The sequence below is a fragment of the Danio rerio genome, chromosome 1 (assembly GCF_049306965.1).
Source record: "Danio rerio strain Tuebingen ecotype United States chromosome 1, GRCz12tu, whole genome shotgun sequence".
Lineage (NCBI taxonomy): Eukaryota > Metazoa > Chordata > Actinopteri > Cypriniformes > Danionidae > Danio > Danio rerio.
In genome coordinates, this window is record NC_133176.1 from 60,979,104 (window position 1) to 60,999,926 (window position 20,823).

The 20,823-nt window shown below is 36.2% G+C and overlaps 3 protein-coding genes across 5 annotated transcripts in view; 2 read left to right on the plus strand and 1 right to left on the minus strand.

The window, feature by feature from the left end:
• sc:d0284 overlaps nucleotides 1-932 on the minus strand; it is a 41,013-nt gene extending 40,081 nt beyond the window's left edge. The window contains exon 1 of the mRNA XM_021477761.3: nucleotides 852-932. The gene's annotated coding sequence lies outside the window, so the exon portion shown is untranslated. The remainder of the gene's footprint in view (nucleotides 1-851) is intronic.
• On the plus strand, nucleotides 646-9,199 carry LOC101885769 (CMRF35-like molecule 8). Of its 2 annotated transcripts, none has more exons than XM_073907991.1 (7): nucleotides 646-1,642; nucleotides 1,733-2,059; nucleotides 6,987-7,037; nucleotides 7,194-7,298; nucleotides 7,736-7,834; nucleotides 7,923-7,963; nucleotides 8,384-9,199. In XM_073907991.1, exons 1-7 carry the CDS (start codon nucleotides 1,603-1,605, stop codon nucleotides 8,441-8,443), a joined length of 723 nt encoding a protein of 240 aa, XP_073764092.1. In that variant the 5' UTR covers nucleotides 646-1,602; the 3' UTR covers nucleotides 8,444-9,199. The 2 variants fall into 2 exon arrangements, with proteins under 2 accessions (XP_073764092.1, XP_073764094.1); XM_073907993.1 differs by having other exon boundaries at nucleotides 1,503-1,642; nucleotides 1,736-2,059.
• Nucleotides 9,200-11,410: 2,211 nt separating this feature from the next.
• Nucleotides 11,411-20,161, plus strand: LOC137495351 (uncharacterized). Of its 2 annotated transcripts, none has more exons than XM_073907918.1 (8): nucleotides 11,411-11,830; nucleotides 11,936-12,253; nucleotides 12,356-12,439; nucleotides 14,188-14,265; nucleotides 14,810-14,926; nucleotides 16,248-16,282; nucleotides 16,370-17,472; nucleotides 17,760-20,161. In XM_073907918.1, the coding sequence occupies exons 1-7, from the start codon at nucleotides 11,791-11,793 to the stop codon at nucleotides 16,694-16,696; spliced, it is 999 nt and encodes a 332-aa protein (XP_073764019.1). In that variant the 5' UTR covers nucleotides 11,411-11,790; the 3' UTR covers nucleotides 16,697-17,472; nucleotides 17,760-20,161. The 2 variants fall into 2 exon arrangements, with proteins under 2 accessions (XP_073764019.1, XP_068077065.2); XM_068220964.2 differs by having other exon boundaries at nucleotides 11,434-11,830; nucleotides 14,834-14,926.
• Nucleotides 20,162-20,823: the final 662 nt, after the last annotated feature.

Genomic DNA, 20,823 nt, shown 5'->3' on the forward strand with positions numbered 1-20,823 from the left:
TAAGAAAATTTTCTGGGGGCGCCACTTATACATGTACCTTTAACCTATTGATCTTTATAGCACTTCTACTTATATTGACTTTATTCCTCTTCTATGGAAGTCAAATAGAGGTAAAGTTGGTTTTATATATTCGCACATTCAGACTTTCCCCTTAATAATACAATTTCATAAAAGTAATATTTGCAAACTCTAAATAGCAAAATTATATTAGCAGCCAATGACAATCAAAGTACAACATTGTTCACAGTCAAATAAACAGTGTTAATGTTGTTTTCAAGTCATACTTGCATGCTAATTCAAATCGAATATTCAAAGTAACATAGTAAACAATATAGAGACTTCTAAATGAACGAATGTGCGAATATAAAACCAACTTTACCTCTATGGAAGTCAACAGGTTCCAGTAAATCTCCTTTGTGGTAATTTGCTTGGAAACACATGGAAGAGATTAACTTTATAGAAAAAAATTACTTTAAGAAAAAATCTTTATTTAAGGGTAAATAGGAAAATTATAATTTTTAAAATAATAGAAAGAAATATTAAATTACTAAAATTAAGAGAAAATATTTTGGTATACTACAGTAGCACCATTGCTTGTAATGTATTACCTGGGAGCATTAAAGAGATTTACAGCCTTTTAAAAGTGAAGCAAGACAAAAGTATTTTTGTTTTATCATTGATGTTAAGAATATTTGTCACAAAATAGGCTAGAAAAATAATTGGTGAAAGTTCCGAGTGCAGCTTTTACTTTACAAAGTGATCCAGGTGATGCGATGCAATGCACCATTACCAAAACTTGACAAACACTAAAACAAGCAAGCAACAAATATAACAAAACCACAGTGACTTACCACAGATGGGTAGAAGCAGCACAATACAGAAGCAACAAAAGCAAGCAAACATATGGGAGAGACTTCAATACACACAGAGCCAAGTAAGACACAGCTGATATCAACAGACAATCAAGGAAGCAAAGCAGCATGGCTGTTAGAGGTCACACAAAGTGCATATGCAGTGCTCTCTAGTGGCCCATATGAGCACTGCAGCCTAGTGTTGTGACTGACACTCGCTGTCATGACTTTTTGGACATATATTTTACAGTTTTAATGCATATTCATGCCAGAATCATTCCAGTAACAGTCTAATCCATGGTAATTTATGCTAGACTGGCATGTATTAGGCTTTTAAAGGATTACATTGTTGACTGCAGGGATCTTAAACATTCTTCTAGCCAACTTTTGATATGTACTAAAGAAATTACTTCTAACAGGCTTTTTCTAGAGTGATAAAGTTTGTCCTTAATCTTTAATATCTAGTTATCATTTATTATACATAATATATCAGGTCAGAGACGATGTGTTTGATTGCTACTTCAGCTTTGTGCAATCTGCATTAAAGTCAACACAAAGCGTTTACATTCTCACGACTTTTCTTTTGGCAGAAGGAAACACTTTTGATGTCTCACTGATGTATGAAGCAAGCCTAGTTACACCCTGATTATCATAAACAAGGAAGAACTTTACATTATGCAATCTACTGTAGGACACATTTAAGAAAGACTTTTACATTTGTCAAAGCGTGTATGAAGAGAAAGGCTTCAGCATGTGCGTCAGTCTGCTGCTGTTTTCCAGCATCTGCACAGGTCAGTTTAAGACTTTTGATTTCTTTAGATAATATTATTCTGGCTTGATTATATCTCATGCTGATAATATGATCATATCTGTGTTTTCAGCAGTTGTTGGAGCTTCAGTTACAGTTTCTGGATACAGAGGAGAGACACTGGACATCAGATGCTCATATCTGGAACTGTCTGGAACTGAATATCCAAAGTTTTTTTGCAAAGGCGAGTGTTATTTTGGATTTGAAAACGTGATAGTTGGATCAGGATCTCCAGCAAAAGACCAGAGATTCTCTGTGAATGACGATAAGACAAACAGAGTTTTCACCGTCACCATCACTGACCTGAGAACAGAGGATGCAGGACAATACTGGTGTGCTTTGGAGGATGGAGGGCTTTTTCGTCGTGCCTTTATGGAGATTTTGGTGTACGTTCATCGTGGTAAGCGAACAATATTGTATAAAAGGAAAAACATCAGCATGCACAGGTTACAAACAATTAAGGAAGGAGCTTGATCAAGCCTAAAACAATGGAAAAATCAGCACAATGCCACTTTAGCTCTGAAGAATCTAACTACGGATCTGAGAATCCTTGTAGCAAGCATATGTGTGTGCTGTTTCAGGAAATAAACCATCCATTTGTTTTATTTTCATTTGGATTTATTCATTTATTCTTCATTTAATAATTTTATTTAATCACATGATCATTAGTCATTTCTATAGTTATCATTATATGTAATTATATATATATATATATATATATATATATATATATATATATATATATATATATATATATATATGTGTGTGTGTGTGTGTGTGTGTGTGTGTGTGTATGTGTATGTATAAATATATATAAATTAATATATTATATAATATATTATATTTTATATATATATATATATAAAAAAAAATATATATATATATATGTGTGTGTGTGTGTGTGTGTGTGTATGTGTATGTATATATATATATATATATATATATATATATATATACATATATATATTAAAAAAAAAAAAATATATATATATATATATATATATATATATATATATATATATTATTGATCAGTTAATGATTTAATTATTATTATTGATTATTAGTTATCATTATATGTGACTATATATATATATATATATATATATATATATATATATATATATATATATATATATATATATAATTATATTATGTTTTATTGATCAGTAGTTAATGATTGAATTATTATTATTAATTATTTGTCAGGTTATAGTTTTTATATTGTAGTATTATCATTTTCTTATAATTATTGCTTAATTAATAATAAATAAATAACCAAGATCTGTCATGACTGTCAGTGACCACCTGAGGGCGCTGTAGTTCAACGGACACTGAGTAGGAACTACAGCGCTTAAAAACTACAAATCCATACATACCACGCGCATACACCAGGAACACCTATACTGATCTGCCATCAAAGCTGTGTCTGTTTTCCGTTGTTTATCTGGACTATATGTTCTATCATTCCACCAATGTTTGTCATCGCGTCGTTTGTCTTTCTTGTCTCCTCGATCTAGTAAGTCTGGTTTTCTGAGTTTGTTGTTCCTGATTTTGTTCTTGTATCTTGGTAAAGTCTAGTTCGTTTTTATCTGTCTTAGTTTCTTGTTTTGTTGTTTGTTTGTTACTTTGCACTTTGGTATTTGGGATTTTTGTTCACTGTCGCTGCACTATTTATCATTAAAATCTGCACTTGGATCCACACCCCTTTTGTTCCCGTTCTTGTTTCTGTTTTGATCACGCAAATGTGACAAGATTGGTGGTTTGAGCCTCGGCTGGGTCAGTTGGCATTTCTGTGTGGAGTTTGCATGTCATCCCCGTATTCATGTGGGTTTCCTCCAGTTTCTCCCACAAGTCCAAAGACATGGTACAGGTTAATTGGGTATGCTAAAATTGACCACAGTGTGTGTGCGTAATGAGTGTGTATGTTTCCCAGTTATGGGTTGCATCTGGAAGGGCATCCACTGCGTAAAACATATGCTGGATAAGTTGGCGGTTCATTCCGCTGTGGCGACCCCAGATTAATAAAGGGACTAAGCTGAAAAGAAAATGAATGAATGAATTGCTGGAATATAATTGTCATTTTTCTATATTGTTATACTCTTATTATTGTGGATTCAAGCGAAACTTGTTTCCATGAGCAGGAGATAAGAGAATGTCTCCATTTTTTTTAAAGGTTTGTATTGTTTCTGGACAATGTTGTGAAGCAGTAGTTTTCCATTGCTGTTGCTCGTGATATAATAACACTTGTTAGATTTCTCCTGGTCAGACGACGTCTGAGCATTGAATATTACTCAACTAAGATCATTCAATAAACTCTGCTCTTTCTTTATCATTATTACTTCGTCTCCTGCTTCTGCTCCACTTTGGTCTTCCCAGTCAACTTTTATATTGATAAGAGACTGTTAAGTCAGTTGAATACTGGCTAACAGGTTTAGCTATTGGACACTTTGCTGACTTGTCCATATACAGTTGAAGTCAGAATTATTAGCCCCTGTTTATTTTTTTTTTCCCCAATTTCTGTTTAGCGGAAAGAAGATTTTTTTTTTTCAACACATTTCTAATCATAATAGTGTTAATAACTCATCTCTAATAAGATTTATGTTCTCTTTGTCATGATGACAGTACATAATATTAGACTAGATATTCTTTAAGACACTTCTATTCAGCTTAAGTGACATTTAATTTAAATTTTTTTTATTGAGATATTCATTGCAGTGCACAAAATTACAGCAAATGTTGCAGCATCTCGTGTTTTTTTTTTTTTTTTTTGCAAAAAAGAAATAAACAAATATCACTCACATAAAAATAAGTAAAAATTAAAAACAATACTAATATCTGTAATAGAATAAAATAAAATAGTTAAGAGAAAGAAAAAAAAAAAAACCTAAAACCCACCCCACCCCTGGGACTGCAGTACTGTTGGTGTGACCTTCACCATCTAGATTTTTAATCTACGCTTTCAAGATAGAGAAGAAGAGGAGACCAAATCTTGTCAAATTTACAATTTTTTTCTATTCTTAAAGTGACATTTAAAGGTTTAACTAGGTTAATTAGGTTAACTAAGCAGGTTAGAGTAATTAGGCAAGTTACTGTATATTGATGATTTGTTCTGTAGACTATTGAAAAATAAAAAAATAACTCAAAGGGGGGAATAATATTGTCCTTAAAATGGTGTTTAAAATTTTTTTTAAATGCTTTAACTCTAGCAGAAATAAAACAAATAAGACTTTCTCCAGAAGAAAAAATATTATCAGACATACTGTGAACATTTCCTTGCTCTGTTAAACATCATTTGGGAAATATATTTAAAAAAAAATTATTATAATCAAAGGGGGGCTAAAAATTCTGACTTCAACTGTACCTGGAGAAACAGATATTTTCAGACAAGATCTGGTGTGCGGGGCTGGATCATATTTATCTGGCGTGGAGTTGGTGGTCTAACAGCTCTCGAAAGACAATTTAATTGGACAACCTTTCAACCTACAAGGTCGAAGGCCAGTTAAATTGTCTTTTGAGAGCTAAAGTGGCAGAGTGCTGATCCTTTCTACTTTTTTAACTAACAAATAATGCTTAGCACATTATAGTGTTACACATGCAAAAGTCACTTTAATGCTGTAAGGAATGGGTTTTCAACTACAGCGGTTCAAACTGTAGTTCTGCCGAGTGACATAAAGTGTGTATGATGGTGAAAAACTACATTTCTAGTCAAACTAATCTTCTGCAATCTTATACCAAAAAACGAAACTAAGGGCAGTAATAATAGCTTAAAATTTGGGAGAGTGTTGCTCTTATGTATTTGTATTGTATTGAAATTTGGAGTTTGCATGTTCTCCTCGTGTTCACATGGGTTTCCTCCAGGTGCTCCGATTTCCCCCACAGTCCAAACACATGCACTATAGGGGAATTGATTAATTAAATTGGATGTAGTGTATGACTGTGTGTGGGGATAGGTGTGTATGGGTGTTTTCCAGTGTCGGGTTGCAGTTGGAAGGGCAACTGCTGTGGAAAACATATGCTGGATAAGTTGGCGGTTCATTCCACTGTGGCTATGAATAAACTAAGCCAAAGGAGAATTAAAAAAATTATGATAATCCAAATGTTTTTACAAATATAAATTGTTTAAAAATAAAACTAATCCTCCCTTCTGATGCTAAATGTTCCCTGCAGTACTTTATTTAACATACAATATAATGTTACTGCTAGTGTCATGTCTGTGGACGTTACTTACCAAACAGCGAGTGAATATACAGCCGCAGGAAGAGGTTTGAGGCTTGAGCTAAACAAACTACATTTCCCACAATGCACCTGTTGATGTAAACTTATGTGTCTGTAAAGGCTCTGCTCTCCCCAACCACAGTAAAAGCATTTCACATTCACCTCATTTCTTTATATTTGTGTTTGTGATCAGAATGATGAGCCTTTAAAGTGTTTAAGTGGTCTTTAGAATTGATTTAAATAACCTCTGCTAAACATCTCTGCTAACATTGTTTAAGGTCTGTGGTTTGTGAGATCAGAGCTAGTTTCCTGGTCAAACCTGAGAAGCATTTTCACACATAAAGCCACATGGAAACTCAAGCACACAGTCAGTCAGAGCTAATGCTCGATTCTCACACTCGACACCGGCAACAGAAGAGCAACTTGAGCAGAATTGTTGTATTATCTGAGTTTGAGAAAGTGATTTAGAGGAAGTGTTCAGAGTTTCAGGCTGATTTTCTGAAGAAATGAAGTTTGCGCTGAGGGTTTGTGTGTTTCTGCTGATGGGTAAGTGCTCGAAGATCTCTGTGAAGGTTTTATTATTGTACAGTATGGGGGATTTAGTGAGTGTGTTTGTGTAAAGCAGTGTTGTGTTGTGTTTGTGTGCTTCAGCGAGAGCTTCAGTGTGTGCTGATATTACAGTGACAGCAGCAGAAGGAGGAGAAGCTGTTATTAACTGTCCTTATGGTGGAGGATATGAGACGTCTTATAAATACTTCTACATAGGACCTTACAAAGACAGTACACTATGGCTACAGTCCTATGGAGGAGAGTCTCCAGTGTTCAATGGCAGATTCACACTAAAAGATGATCATAAAGCCAGATTATTTATAGTGACCATCAGAGATCTGCAGATGAATGATGCTGGAGAGTACAACTGTGCTGCTGGATGGAGAGATTCTAGATCAATTCAGCTTAATGTGATCAGAGGTGTTTGATTTCTAGTATTAACTTTTAACTGTCTGATTCATTCACAACTCTCTGATATATCGTTGTTTATTTTTCATGCTGTAGTTAGTAATTGGTTTATGCATGTATTTATTTTTTCTGAAGTGTATGACTTCCTTTTTCAGCACCAAAGAAACCAAAACCTGTTCAGATCTCCGCATCCACTATTAACTCAGGTACCTGAAATCCATTATAGCATATATATATATATATATATATATATATATATATATATATATATATATATATATATATATATATATATATATATATATATATATATATATTATATTATATAAACAGCTCAGTCTGTTTTCCACATCAAACTGCAGATCAAGCTCTCAGCTCATCTTCACACACGTGGCCTGATCTGAGTTCATCAGCTGTAAATCCACAGTCCACCATCAGCACATTCACAGATCATCACGTCTCCTCAGGTCAGCTCATCTCTCTGTGTCTCTGTTATAATCTCTGTCATTTCTGTTATATACAGCTTAAATCAACGTCTAAAACACTTCACACATTCACCGCACTGCATTTACTGCATCTCACATTAAACTTATATAACCTGTCCATCAGAACAAGACCTGAAAGCATGTCATTAACAATCATCATATCCCTCTTCCCAGTGTTTTATGTCAAAATACGAAAAATGTTAACCAGCACTGAGGTCTTTTTTGTGTTTTTTGTGTGCATTTTCTTTTATTTATTTACTGTGTCTATAAACATATTCTGATATGGTGCTCTAATCTGATTCCTGCATTTTTTATTATCATTATTTGCCTCTCCATCAGTCTGTATGTCATTATGATTGTCATTAGTATTATTATTTGTCTCTCTCCATCCATCTGTGTTTTCCTCTTGTTTATTTCAGACTCGTTCATGATCATCATCACTGCGGAGGCTTCAGTTCTGCTCCTGATTGGTCTCCCGCTGCTCATCCTGGCTGTACGGCAGAGAAAGAAGACTGACGGTAATATCTGACAGGGTTTAGTTCAGCTTTAGGACACATTAGACTGGGTTAAAGATCTGAGAAAGACTAACACTGATGTGCTCTACAGGTCTGCACTCCTCAGAGTTCACTACAAGCATTTATCAACAGGTGAGATGGCAGAAAGGCTTAATTTTGGTTCAGTGTGGGCTTTAGCTAGAGTCTCTCTTTGATGCCCTGGGCTCTGCATTGGTTTGGGAAATTACAAATTGAACCAATTAAATGATTACAACTGGCTTAAGATTGAAATGAAATTCGGAAAATGTGTAAACCAGCAGAACCTGGGAATTACAAAAAAAAAAAAAAAAGAAATGTTTACTTTTATAATTGTTCTCCATGATTTATATAGAGTTGATTTTATTTCAGCAATGTAATACTGTGACTGCAGTGATGTACACTGATTTAACACTGCATTTAACTATACTATACAATAACAATGTACATGCATTTAACTATATTTATAGCTACAAACTGGTTATTTTAAAATTTTGATTGTTTAATTGTTTAATAGTGATTTTCCTGTGATTTCAGATGAAAGATAATCCAGCAGACAGAGACACACACACTACTGTGTGTTACAGCTGTGTTTAAGTAAAGTCTATTTTTGAGAGGATCACGTGCTTATGATTGTCCACGGCTGGTCTCGCATTAGCATCAGAAGATTCCTATCTCACCATAAACAACCAGAGTTTCTTACAGCAGTCATTTTCGTCTTCAAGGATCCCCCCTGTCCACCCCTAATCTTCTCTTTTCCTAGATGACTCGGTGGCTCAGTAGTTAGCACTGTTGCCTCACAGCAAGAATGTCACTCATTCAAGCCCTGAAGTTTCTGTGTGGAGTTTACATGTTCTCCCTGTGCTTGTGTGTGTTTCCCTTGGGTTCACCGGTTTTCTACCACAGTCCAAAGACATGCGACATAGATAAGCTCTTAGCCAGCAGTATACCTCTCCATAGCAATCCATGTAGTCTGTCTTTAGCCTTAAATAAGGGGAGTTCTCAAGATTTACCTGAGCTCAGAATCCCCTCTAGCCCTGCAAACCTGAGGGAGCCTTGAGCTTGAGCATCTTATGAGCTCAGGGCTCTCTCCCGGGACAGCATGCCAAACTAGCTTTATTATCAATCATCAGCTAAGTGTGAACTCTTGAATGAACTACTATAACAAATGAGACTCAAGAACTGATTAATCAACAACACCAACAACACAAACCAGCTCACACTGATTTACTCCATCATATAAGCTTATTAATAACCAAAATAACTGAATAATCAATCATGTTATACTGCTGATTTTCACTGTCAAGCTTGTTTTTCGATTTTAACAGTTAATAAAGATCTGATTAATGTTCTGGGCTTGATTATTGTGTCTTTTGTGTTTTCATGATTATTTTTGCTGCAGTTTTACAGATGATCGTGGTGTTTACAGCTCATAATCACAATTATAGTGTAGCAGAGGCCAGCTAGTAAAGTGCTTTGCAGGTAAACCTCACTCCTCTGACCTATAAAAGGTGCCCTAGTGACAGAGGCGGGAGGCCAGGGTCTTTAGCCTCCTTGTTAGAGCGACCGACTCCCATGGGGAGAGTTGCTGGTTCAATCCCAGCTCAGAGCAGCTTGGGTGGTATAAGACAGGCGGGGACACAATAGATTATAGAAATATTAATAATGTATTCATTTCTGACACTGTATGCATTTCTTGAGGCACCTCCACTGTTAAATTTGTAGCTTAAGGAACAAAATAAACCATTTTACATTTTAATACTGACATATATTTGATTTCATTATTATATTTGTATGTATTTATTAATGTGAATTTTATTGCTCAGTTCTGATCTGTTCTCCTCTGCTGGTCAATCTCTAAACTGCATAAGCATCACTAATAATCATTCAAAGGCTCAATATTCTGCTAAAGTCTGCTAAAATAATATATTTATGCCATTAAAATACTAAAATGAGAGTTTGAATACAATATCACTAGAAAGCTGTTGTTTTGCTGTTAAACAGGAGATGTCTGTGGCAAATACTCACCAAACAGGAAGTGAATCTACAGCCACAGGAAGAGGTTTAAGGCTTGAGCTAAACACACAAACTGCATTTCCCACAATGCAACTGTTGGTGTGATCTTAATCATCATGTTGTATTCTTAGTTCTGTATAAGGCCGTAATTGCTTGGCTGAGGAAAAAGTTGTAGCCAATCAGCATTTGGGGGCGTGTTCTTATACAGGGGAGGAGAGAGTTGTAGCCAGTCAACATTTAGGGGTGTGTAAAGATATACAAAGAAGAAAGTTGTAGCCAATCAGCATTTGGGGGTGTGTCCACTTGCACAAAGGAGGAGAGAGTTGTAGCCAATTAACATTTGTGGGTGTGTCCACTTGTACAAAGGAGGAGAGAGTTGTAGCCAATTAACATTCAGCGGCGTGTCCACTTATAAAAAGTTGAGAGTTGTAGCCAATCTATATTTAGGGGCCTGCCCACTCATACAGGTGGAGAAGAGAGTTGAAGCCAATCACTATTTAGGGGTGTGTCCACTCCTACAACGGAGAGAGCTTTAGTTAATCTACATTTGGGGGCGTGTCCACTCATACAAAGGAGAGAGTTGTAGCCAATCAGCATTTGGAGCGTGTCCACTTATACAAAAGAGGAGAGTTGTAGCCAATCAACATTTAGGGGTGTGTCCACTTATACAAAGGAGGAGAGTTGTAGCCAAGCAACATTTAGGGGTGTGTCCACTCATTCAAGGGAAAGAGTTGTAGTTAATCTGCATTTGGGGGGTGTGTCCACTTGTACAAAGGAGAAAGTTGTAGCCAATCTGCATTTGGGGGCGTGTCCACACATACAAAGCAGAGAGCTGTAGTTAATCTGCATTTGGGAGCTTGTCCACTTATAGACAGAGTGGACAGAGTTGTAGCCAATCAGCATTTAGGGGTGTGTCCACTCATACAAAGGAGAGAATTGTAGCCAATCAACATTTAGGAATGCATCCACTTATACAAAGGAGAGAGCTGTAGTTAATCTGCATTTGGGGTGTGTCCACTAATACAAAGGAGAAGAGAGCTGAAGTTAACCAACATTTAGGGGTGTGTCCACTCATTTAAATCCGGACAGAGTTGTAGCTTGTCAGGATTTAGGGGTGTGTCCACTCATACAAATAAGAGAGTTGTAGCCAATCTGCATGTGTGGGTGTGTCCACTCATACAGGGGAGGAGAGAAAGTGAGCTAGCAGAATATTTGTAGAAAGACTGTATAAACACAGACATCAAAACATAACAAATATGGAGGGAAAAGTATAAAAATATATATTTTAAAACGTATTATTAAAGGGGAAAACTTCCTAGGAGTCATGTAAATATTGAAATATCTTTAGAGTGCTAACATTTTGCTATTGAGAGTCATTATTTACGTTGTAATATTAACTATAGCAGAAGGACTTTAAGTTTTGCTGTTATTGTTATAAATAAAATATTAATTATATTATGATTATTATTATTATTATTATTAGTGTTATTAATATGTCTAAATTTCTAGCAGCATGACTGTAAACTTATGGGGGGAGCAATAAATGAAGGGGTGTGGCTTCAAACATCAACACTTACTGCAGCTTTAACATATATTGTAGTAAACATGTTTGAGATATAACAAAAAGTACTAATAGAAACAATGAGCAAACAGGAGCAATTCAGGCACATGTTAAAGCAGAAGAGAAAGCGGGGCGAAAGGTCTGTGGTTTGTGAGATCAGAGCTAGTTTCCTGGTCAAACCTGAGAAGCATTTTCACACATAAAGCCACATGGAAACTCAAGCACACAGTCAGTCAGAGCTAATGCTCGATTCTCACACTCGACACCGGCAACAGAAGAGCAACTTGAGCAGAATTGTTGTATTATCTGAGTTTGAGAAAGTGATTTTGAGGAAGTGTTCAGAGTTTCAGGCTGATTTTCTGAAGAAATGAAGTTTGCGCTGAGGGTTTGTGTGTTTCTGCTGATGGGTAAGTGCTCGAAGATCTCTGTGAAGGCTTTATTATTGTACAGTATGGGGGATTTAGTGAGTGTGTTTGAGTAAAGCAGTGTTGTGTTGTGTTTGTGTGCTTCAGCGAGAGCTTCAGTGTGTGCTGATATTACAGTGACAGCAGCAGAAGGAGGAGAAGCTGTTATTAACTGTCCTTATGGTGAAGGATATGAGACGTCTTATAAATACTTCTACAAAGGACCTTACAGAGAGAGTACACTAATGCTGAAGTCTGATGGAGGACAGTCTCCAGTGTTTAGTGGCAGATTCACACTAAAGGATGATCATAAAGCGAGATTATTTACAGTGACCATCAGAGATCTGCAGATGAGCGATGCTGGAGAGTACACCTGTACTGCTGGATGGGGCGATTCTAGATCAGTCAAGCTTAATGTGATCAGAGGTGCCTGACATTCAATACTGAACATCTCCATTCCCTCCATGTGTTCATTTCATGCTCATAGATATATATTTTTAGTTTGAATGTTATGATCTTATTTCTTAGCTCCAAAGAAACCCAAACCAGTTCAGATCTCAACGTCCACCATTCATCCCAATACAAACAGCAGAACTGACCACAACAGCACAGGTACTGGACACACACAAACAGTCAGACAGTCAGACATGTACATTTCTGTAATAAACAATGATAAAGGGTCAGTTCACTAAGATTTACTCATCCTCGAGTCATCCTACAGTAGGTGTACACTAGATGAGTTTATTCTTTCAGTCAAAGTTACACTGTTGAAAATGATTAATTGAGTTTACGTTAATAAAAAGAGTATTTTAAGATCAATTTTAGGGCAACAGGTTTTATTTTTTAGAAGTAAATCGAGACATGCAATTTAGAAATTACTTAAAATAAAAGAGTAAACCTAGCCTTAAAATTCATTCATTCATTCATTCATTCATTTCTTTTCGGCTTAGTCCCTTTATTAATCTCGCCACAGCGGAATGAACCGCCAACTTAATCCAGCATATGTTTTATGCAGCGGATGTCCTTTCAGCTGCAACCCATTACTGGGAAACATCCACACACACTCATTCACACACATACACTATGGACAATTTAGCCTCCTCAATTCCCCTATAGCGCATGTGTTTGGAGCGAACGTGGGGCGAACATGTTACCCACTGCTCCACCGTGCAGCCTTAGCACAATTATTAAGTAAATTGACTATGCACATAATTATAAAAATTTGGTTAAACCAACTTAATTCCAAGTTAACACAAGTATACACACGTTTTTTAATATAAACGTATCACTTTTAAGGCAACGTGTTTCATTATTTGTATAAGTTAATCGAGACGTGTAAGTGAAAGTAGTGAAGTAAATCTGGGGAATGCGCCAAGTTCAGCAAAATAAATGCACCCCAAGAAGATAAAAGTTGCAGTTTCTTGCAAAAGTACAAAAAAAAAACTGATTATAAAGTATTACATATGCATTTGTTTTCTACAAAAGTGCAGCAAATTACAACAGAAGAATTTTATTCAACCCCAAAAGACACATGAGGCACTTTTTGTTGTTCATTTTTTTGCCGTTTTTGCACTATTGATATAATAAAGCCACCTGTTGCCATTGTAGTGCTGAAGAAAGTCAAAAACTAATGATTTAAATAACTTCGACTGATTCAACTGTAAGAAGAAACTCATATATACACATAGGATGCCTTGAAGATGGGTAAATCATCAGATAATCATATTTTTTGGGTGAACTAACCCTTTAATGTGAAGTGTTTGGTATTTAGTGTGATCATCTTGTATAATGAAATATCAAAGCTGCATTCGAGATCATGATGTGATTCTTGTAATTGTGAGTTTCCAAATAGTTCAAACTAGTATAATAGTGTCTTCCTGGAAAATTGCAACAAACTGGAAACTCTAAATTTCAACAATAACTTTTATTGTGGATGAATCAAAACTCCAGTGGTCTCGACAGATGGAGATCATGATCTTCCTCTGCATTTGATTCAAGTGTAAAATAACTCAGTGTTTGATGCCATTTTATTACAGCCAGTGTGTCCAGGAGCTCTTTCTAGCTTTTACTTATTCTGGGTTCAGAGTAAAGTCATTTCGTAATACAGTAACTCTGAAATAACATGAGCACAGCATTGATTTACATGGGATTTTCCATGATGTCTTAACATTAGCATTCATGCATTTAGCAGACACTGTATATATCCAAACACTCATTTATAATGTGATCAGATGTCAGTGTTTTAAAGTCAGACTTTGTTCATGTGTACTGCCATAATAGTGTTTGATTGTGTTTGTCTGTTGTATAATTAGATTTACTGTGTGAGCTGCACGTTTCATTTGTGCTTTTCTTCCTGTCAGTGACTCAAAATGAAAGTGTGACCATGGCAACGAGGACAGGAAATACTACAGCTGAACCCAATGAGGCAACCACTAGTAGTAAGCAAACAAACTACACTACCCACAATGCACTTGTCTTCACTTCACCACAACAAATCAGAAAGATATTTTAGAGAGTTGGTTTGAAAGAGATGCACACGACTGATTTCATGTGGTGAATCTGGTGTTTTTTAAGGGTTGAGGTTTACCGATGCAGTTTCACTTCGGTTGCACAATATCAGCAGTGTTGGGAAATAATAATATACTACAATCTTAACTCACCGTGTTACTTATAGTAGTTGCTTTTTAATGAAAGTATGCTTTTTAAGTGAAAGTGTGTGTTATGCTATTCTTGTGTGTGTTTTTGTTGTTGTTTAGAGTAAGATAGGCTCAAAATTGTAATATAGCATATATTGTGATATAATGTACAATATAATATAATATTGCTTATGTATTGTAATATAGCATGTAATATGACTTGTTTTTATACCCAACATTAAAAATAACAATGTATTTAAAATATTGCAAAATTTTACGTTGTATAATAATCAGTTTTATTAAAATTTTTCAGTATAATCTCCTCAGTAATGTGTTTTATGTTTAGTGTCACATACTGATCTGGGTTCAGTTGCTGGTGGTCTGGGTTCAGTTCTGCTGGTTCTGCTTCTGTGTTCTGGAACTTTCCTCATCCTGAAGAAGAGGAAAAGGAAATGTGAGACAGGTAACAGTTCGTCTGTGATGATAAACAAAGATTGGACCATTCTGAGAGACGTAAACAATAACAATGGTCCTAACGTATTTCCTGTTGTGATCACGATCATATGTAAATGAGGTTGGTGTCGTGATCTTGTTTTCTTCGAGAGTGCATTAGTTTGGGCAACCTGAAAAAAAAGGATATTGTTTGAACTCTTAAAAACAAAACTTAAGATAATTTATGTTTAATTTTATTGGTGATTCCAAATATAAACTATGAATAATCGTGAGCTTGGTAAACAGTTTTTAAATAATTTGACATTTTCCCATTCAAACAGAATGCTTTGTTCTGTGTGTGATAAAAATGTAGGCAATAGCTGTGTTTCCATCAAAATATAGGCTATTACATAAATTTGTGCAAAACTGGAATAACGCCTAGAAGATGCGAATAAAGCAGCGTTTTTATCAACGAGTCAAAGAGAACACAATCGTCACTTCCTGATTAACTTGCGCCAAATATCAACAGTAAAAACAGAATTTACTGCGGTAGAACAAGCTGCATCAATGATTTTTTATTTAATACTTGCGCCTCAGAAGACAATTGACACACAATGATCACGTGGGGGCGTTTGAAGCCATGAGACGCGTAGACTCTTGACACGCTCCTAACGCTCGGAGGTAATTAATAATATACACTAATACTGAAACAGTTCAGACATTTTAGAATGACTAAAACAACATTTAAGATGTTCTGCAGTGTGCTCAGTCTGCTGGTTTGTCCATTCACACACATTTTCATCATCATCTCTAACAAACCTTTTTTTTTAAATGTACATACTGTAATTTGTTTCGTAGTTTATGCGCATCTTTTCTTATCAAATAAAGTTTAACCTACTCAGTTATGCACATGTTTTTTATGCATATTTTCAAAAGTTATGTGCATCATGACGTTTCCATCAATCGTTTTTATGGGCATCTCTAAAATGAGCTCTAAAATAGGTGTGTGGAAATGTAAGGCTCAGGCAAGAAATACGCTTCATCTTTAAAAAAGGGGAGGAGACCGACAGAAACTCAGAGTTCAGAGAATAAAACCTGCTCCTGACCAGGTTAGATTCACAGAGTAAATTACCACAGTAACTGACTCTGAGTTAAAGTTACCTCTCTTTCAGAAACAGGCTTGACTTACCCTGATTTCTTGAGTTTAACAAACCTGCCATTTTTAAACGGAAAACCCAGAGTTTCTCTCATTTCAGGGTTAAAATACTCTGAGTTTTCACTTAACCTCCTTTCTGAAACAGGCCCCTGCTGTTTAAATTGATTTAATCGTGTTTTTTTCATTTTCCATTCAGCTTTACCTCTGCAGAATGTGCAGCAGAATACTGAGGTGTGTGTTCATATCTGTATAATGATATCTGCATGATGAGCAGTGAGGGTTCTCTTAATAAACGCATTACTCATGTGCTGTTTTCAGACTGACTGCATGTATGAAGAGATCCTAAACAGTGATGTCATCATCGCTGCTGAGCCTTCATCCAATCAGACGCCAGCATCAGATCCCAACACCCGTCCAGAAAATGCTGTTTACGCTACAGTAACTAAGCAACGTTCTGATTCAGTCCCCGGTCACACCCACTCAGCCAATCGGATGTCAGATACAGTCAGTGATTATTATGGCAATATTACATCATCTCAACAAACTCTGAACAACAGAACAGAAACGATCTATGCAACAGCAGATCTTCCACCTAAAATTTCAAATAATGAGGGTCTGATATATTCAGTAATTAGCCATAAATAAAAAGAGTCTCCTACTCTTCCTGAGTGGGTGTAGTTAGGCTAAGTAAAGTCTAGAAGGGATACAGCTGTGGTTGTCATGATCCTGGTGTTTACCTGTCATGTGCTCCTTGTGCTTTCTGTTATTGCCATGCGATTACTTTGTTCAGTTTTCCCGCCATTCGTTAGTTTCATTATTTCCACCTGTGTCGCACCCCTATATGTATTCAGTTTAATCATGTCTGGTATATTTTTACCAATGAGTTTCATTAGTTCTTTGTCTGGTAATAAGCGGCGGTCACATTGGATTTTTTCCCCCATAGATTTCCATTCATGCGCACGTGAATGCGTCAGACCCGAAACACAAGCTCATGCGGCAAGTTTTGCGAAATTGCATCACTTAACTGAGTAAGACTAATTGAGGATCAAAACATGACCTCTCTGGACAGAAAATTAAAATATGCACCAATCGCTAACTTTTTAAAATGTCTAATCATCATTTAATCCCGCCCCTTTTCACAGTGTCATATGACAGAATTTCACAAGCTCAAACTCTAGTCTGACCACAGCTTTATTTTATCATTTCTGTTTTTTTTTTTTTTTTTTGTATGTTCCTGGTCTCGTCTGTGAGTGGTTTTGGAAATAAATTCCGGTGACCCGAGCTTTTGAGAGAGGCAAACTGTGACAGTGGATCTGCACATAAATATAACATCAATTTTGTGATCCTGCATTACAATTATTAATTATCATTTCTACGTTACTGTGGGGGTTTAAGGTTGGGCCAGGAATTATTAAAATACAATTTAATTCATTCATTTATTTAATCATGTTCTTGTAGGCTTAGTCCCTTTATTAATCCGGGGTCGCCACAGCGGAATGAACCGCCAACTTAACCAGCAAGTTTTTACGCAGTGGATGCTCTTCCAGCTGCAACCCATCTCTGGGAAACATCCACACACACATTCACACACACTACGGACAATTTAGCCTACTCCACACAGAAACGCCAACTGAGCCGAGGCTCGAACCAGCGACCTTCTTGCTGTGAGGCAACTGCACTACCTACTGCGCCACTGCCTCACCCTTACAATTTAATGGGTAATTTATTAAACAATATGAATAATACTGGGTATAATTAGTGTATTTACATTACTGTTAAATAAAATAGGCAAACATAAAATGCACTTAATGAGTAATTTAATTACTAATATACATAATTCTCGTTAACTTCCGGCCACAGCTGTATCCCTTCTAACAACAACTTTGTGGTAATATGAGGTTAGGAAAATAATCTTGTTTATAAAAGCTTGGGTTTTGTTGACGTGGTGGTTTTCTTGCTATTGGTTGATTTGGTTTTTGGCGATTCATTTTTTATTGTGTTGTTATTTTTAGTCGTGTTCTGTTAGATTACATCAAGTGTCTAATGCCGAGTTCAGACTGCAGGATTTACAAAGTAATAGCGTTGCGAATGTTTTCACACTGTATGACTATCTGGGCTGGCGTTCTGTCACTGCTGTGTTCACACTGCAAGAGAAGGTTTCCCACTGCATGACTTTACAATAGGAAGAATCAGCAACAACTTTGTTTCGTCCTGTAAACGTCTCACAACCAAACACACACAAAGTATGTGGTATATCTTATCTTATTTACTACATAATGAGAGCCTTTAGTGGGTAGAACTTTTTTTTTTTTGTTCACCTGTGTTTTGAAGGGAATTAGTAATTTCTCCTCAACATTTTTTTATGTTTCGAGCTGGTTGTGATATTGCTCAGATGGCACGTTAAACATACACGGGTGCTCCTGCCAAGTTTACACTAGTTTTTCCTCCATTTCTTGGGTCCAAATAGACTGAAAGGAAGCCCTTTTAACTAATCGCCCAACCACTCGCTGGCCTGCAGATACCCACACTAGTGTATGCTGCTCTCTCAATGGCTGTAGGTGATCACCGATGTTATTTTCAATCAGAATACATCAGACGGCATCATCCGAATCGATCAATGATCAAAGACGTGATCTGAGAGAATCGCCAACGAGTCGCTGACACCAGTGAGATATTCGACAAGCTAAATATCTGGAGCTTTCAGTGTTTGATAGTTCACAATGTGTGATTGTTACTCACCTGAACAAGCACCCGTTTACCTGTGATTTTAGACATTCTGACGTCATCGACTTTCGCTTTCAGATTTAAAGGGCTAGCGTTGCACCAGACCCCCGTAAGTGGTTTTGTTTGAAAGTTTAGAATCTATATTTTATGCACACATGCATCACTTTGGTTTTTATTTTATTGTATAAAAGTTATTTACACTTAAATACACAGCATTTTGGATACCCGAGCTGGGTGTTGAACATTGGTTCATTTTCATACTTTTTCATATGACACATGTACAAGTTATAGCTCAAATGAAAGCTCTTGCTGGTGCTCATACAGTTCCAGCATTCTTTTTACTGAATTATATTCATATGCCAAACAGTTGTTGAATGAATCTCGGTGTTTCCATGGCGCAGAAATGTAAACAATACATTCATGATCAATAAGCAGCCCCAGATAGCACAGACAGCTGTCATCTCTCACCTTATGCTGTGTGCTTCAGGGCCATTCTCCTCTGTTTTTGAGGTGATGTGCATAAGTAATCCTTTTACATGTCTGATGTGGTCCAAACACAGTGAATTATGTTTGATCAAACAAAAGAATAGTGAAATATGTAAGCAATGATCGCTCCCTGTGGCTTGTACAGCACCTCTCATCAGTTGGAATACAATAACTTTTGCATAGATTATGGTGAAGACATTTTCCTATTTTCCTATGACTACAGACATGTGCAGGAACCACCAACATTAATTACAGCACGCTAGAGCACACACAACCTAAAAGGTACACTTTCAAATTTGAGTTTATAAAAAAAAAATACAAAAAGCGCCTTTTTATTTAGGTGTTTATTAAAACACAGACGACATATACAGATATTTTAAACACTTTCAATAGTGTTTTATGAAAATTCAAAGGGTTTTCTTTAAAATGATACCAAATTTTTTGCATTTACACCTCTGCATGTGGATTTGGGAAGCTTTTAAATTTGGATAGGCAAAATACAGGTGAAAATTCCCTAAATAGCAGCAGAGTTTAAGTGGTTATGACAACCTGTCGACGAGTCAACATTGGGGCTAAAATCATGCAGTCTGAACTCAGCATAACAGAAGTGTAGTAGTTTTGTTGTTGCTGTCTTGCTTTATTTATCTCTTCGTATGTTCATTTCTCATTGCAACTTTACTAACTGGTGTCATTCATGTTCATTATTCACGGCTTTCAGTCAGTCTTGACAATAATATTACACCATCCACTGACCGATGCACTCATGTTTACAAAAAATAAATCTGATACAGTATGCATATTTATATTAATCAGTATTAAAAATAATTGTTTTAGTATTAAAAGTGTATTATATTACTAACAAAAATGGTGCTTATAACTAAAAATAAAGCAGTCACATTTAAATATGATTGTAAGTGATTTGTACAGCTGTTACAGTGCGCCCTCTACAGGTAATGAGCAGACATACACACCTGAAGTAAATTATACCTTATTTTTTGGGTTTGACTTTTATTTTGCATCCTGTACATGGCTGAACTAGCTGTCAGAGATTCAGCAAATATGGCTGCCGAGTGAATAGACTTTACTGGAAAGAGACTCTGATTTCCTGTCACTGAAATTAGCTGTTGCATTTGCAATCTAAGCTGCATGCAATGCTTTTAATATGCTAACCCTGTCCCTCACTCTGACGTCATTAGCTCCACTGAGTGCATTGTTTCTGACATTGCATCTCTGAGATATATCTTAGCTTGCATCATCAAGGCTGCATGCAGATGCTATTGATGCAAACGACTGTGACATTTAACCTAATTACTGAAGTTTAGCTTAAAGAAACGTAGACCGTGTTACAGGAGGGAATATTTAAATATTGCTGATAGATGAGTGCTTTTAGATCAGATGTATGTGGTTTGACAGAGGAAGGAAATGTGAGAAGCTTTATGTCTGACACTCAATTCAGAATAGAAGCACAGAAACGTTTCACACAGAATTTAGTCTCATATTGGAGGAAAGTGTCCAGCATGTTGGTGATTCTGCTGCTCGTGTCCAGCTTCTCTACAGGTTAG

Coding starts and splice junctions, on each gene's coding strand:
- LOC101885769 (XM_073907991.1), top strand. CDS start 1,603: ATGTGCGTCAGTCTGCTGCTGTTTTCCAGCATCTGCACAG. Junction 2,060..6,986: donor TTTGGTGTACGTTCATCGTG/GTAAGCGAACAA, acceptor TTCCTTTTTCAG/CACCAAAGAAACCAAAACCT. Junction 7,299..7,735: donor AGATCATCACGTCTCCTCAG/GTCAGCTCATCT, acceptor TGTTTATTTCAG/ACTCGTTCATGATCATCATC.
- LOC137495351 (XM_073907918.1), top strand. CDS start 11,791: ATGAAGTTTGCGCTGAGGGTTTGTGTGTTTCTGCTGATGG. Junction 11,831..11,935: donor TTGTGTGTTTCTGCTGATGG/GTAAGTGCTCGA, acceptor TGTGTGCTTCAG/CGAGAGCTTCAGTGTGTGCT. Junction 14,927..16,247: donor GAAAAGGAAATGTGAGACAG/GTAACAGTTCGT, acceptor TTTTCCATTCAG/CTTTACCTCTGCAGAATGTG.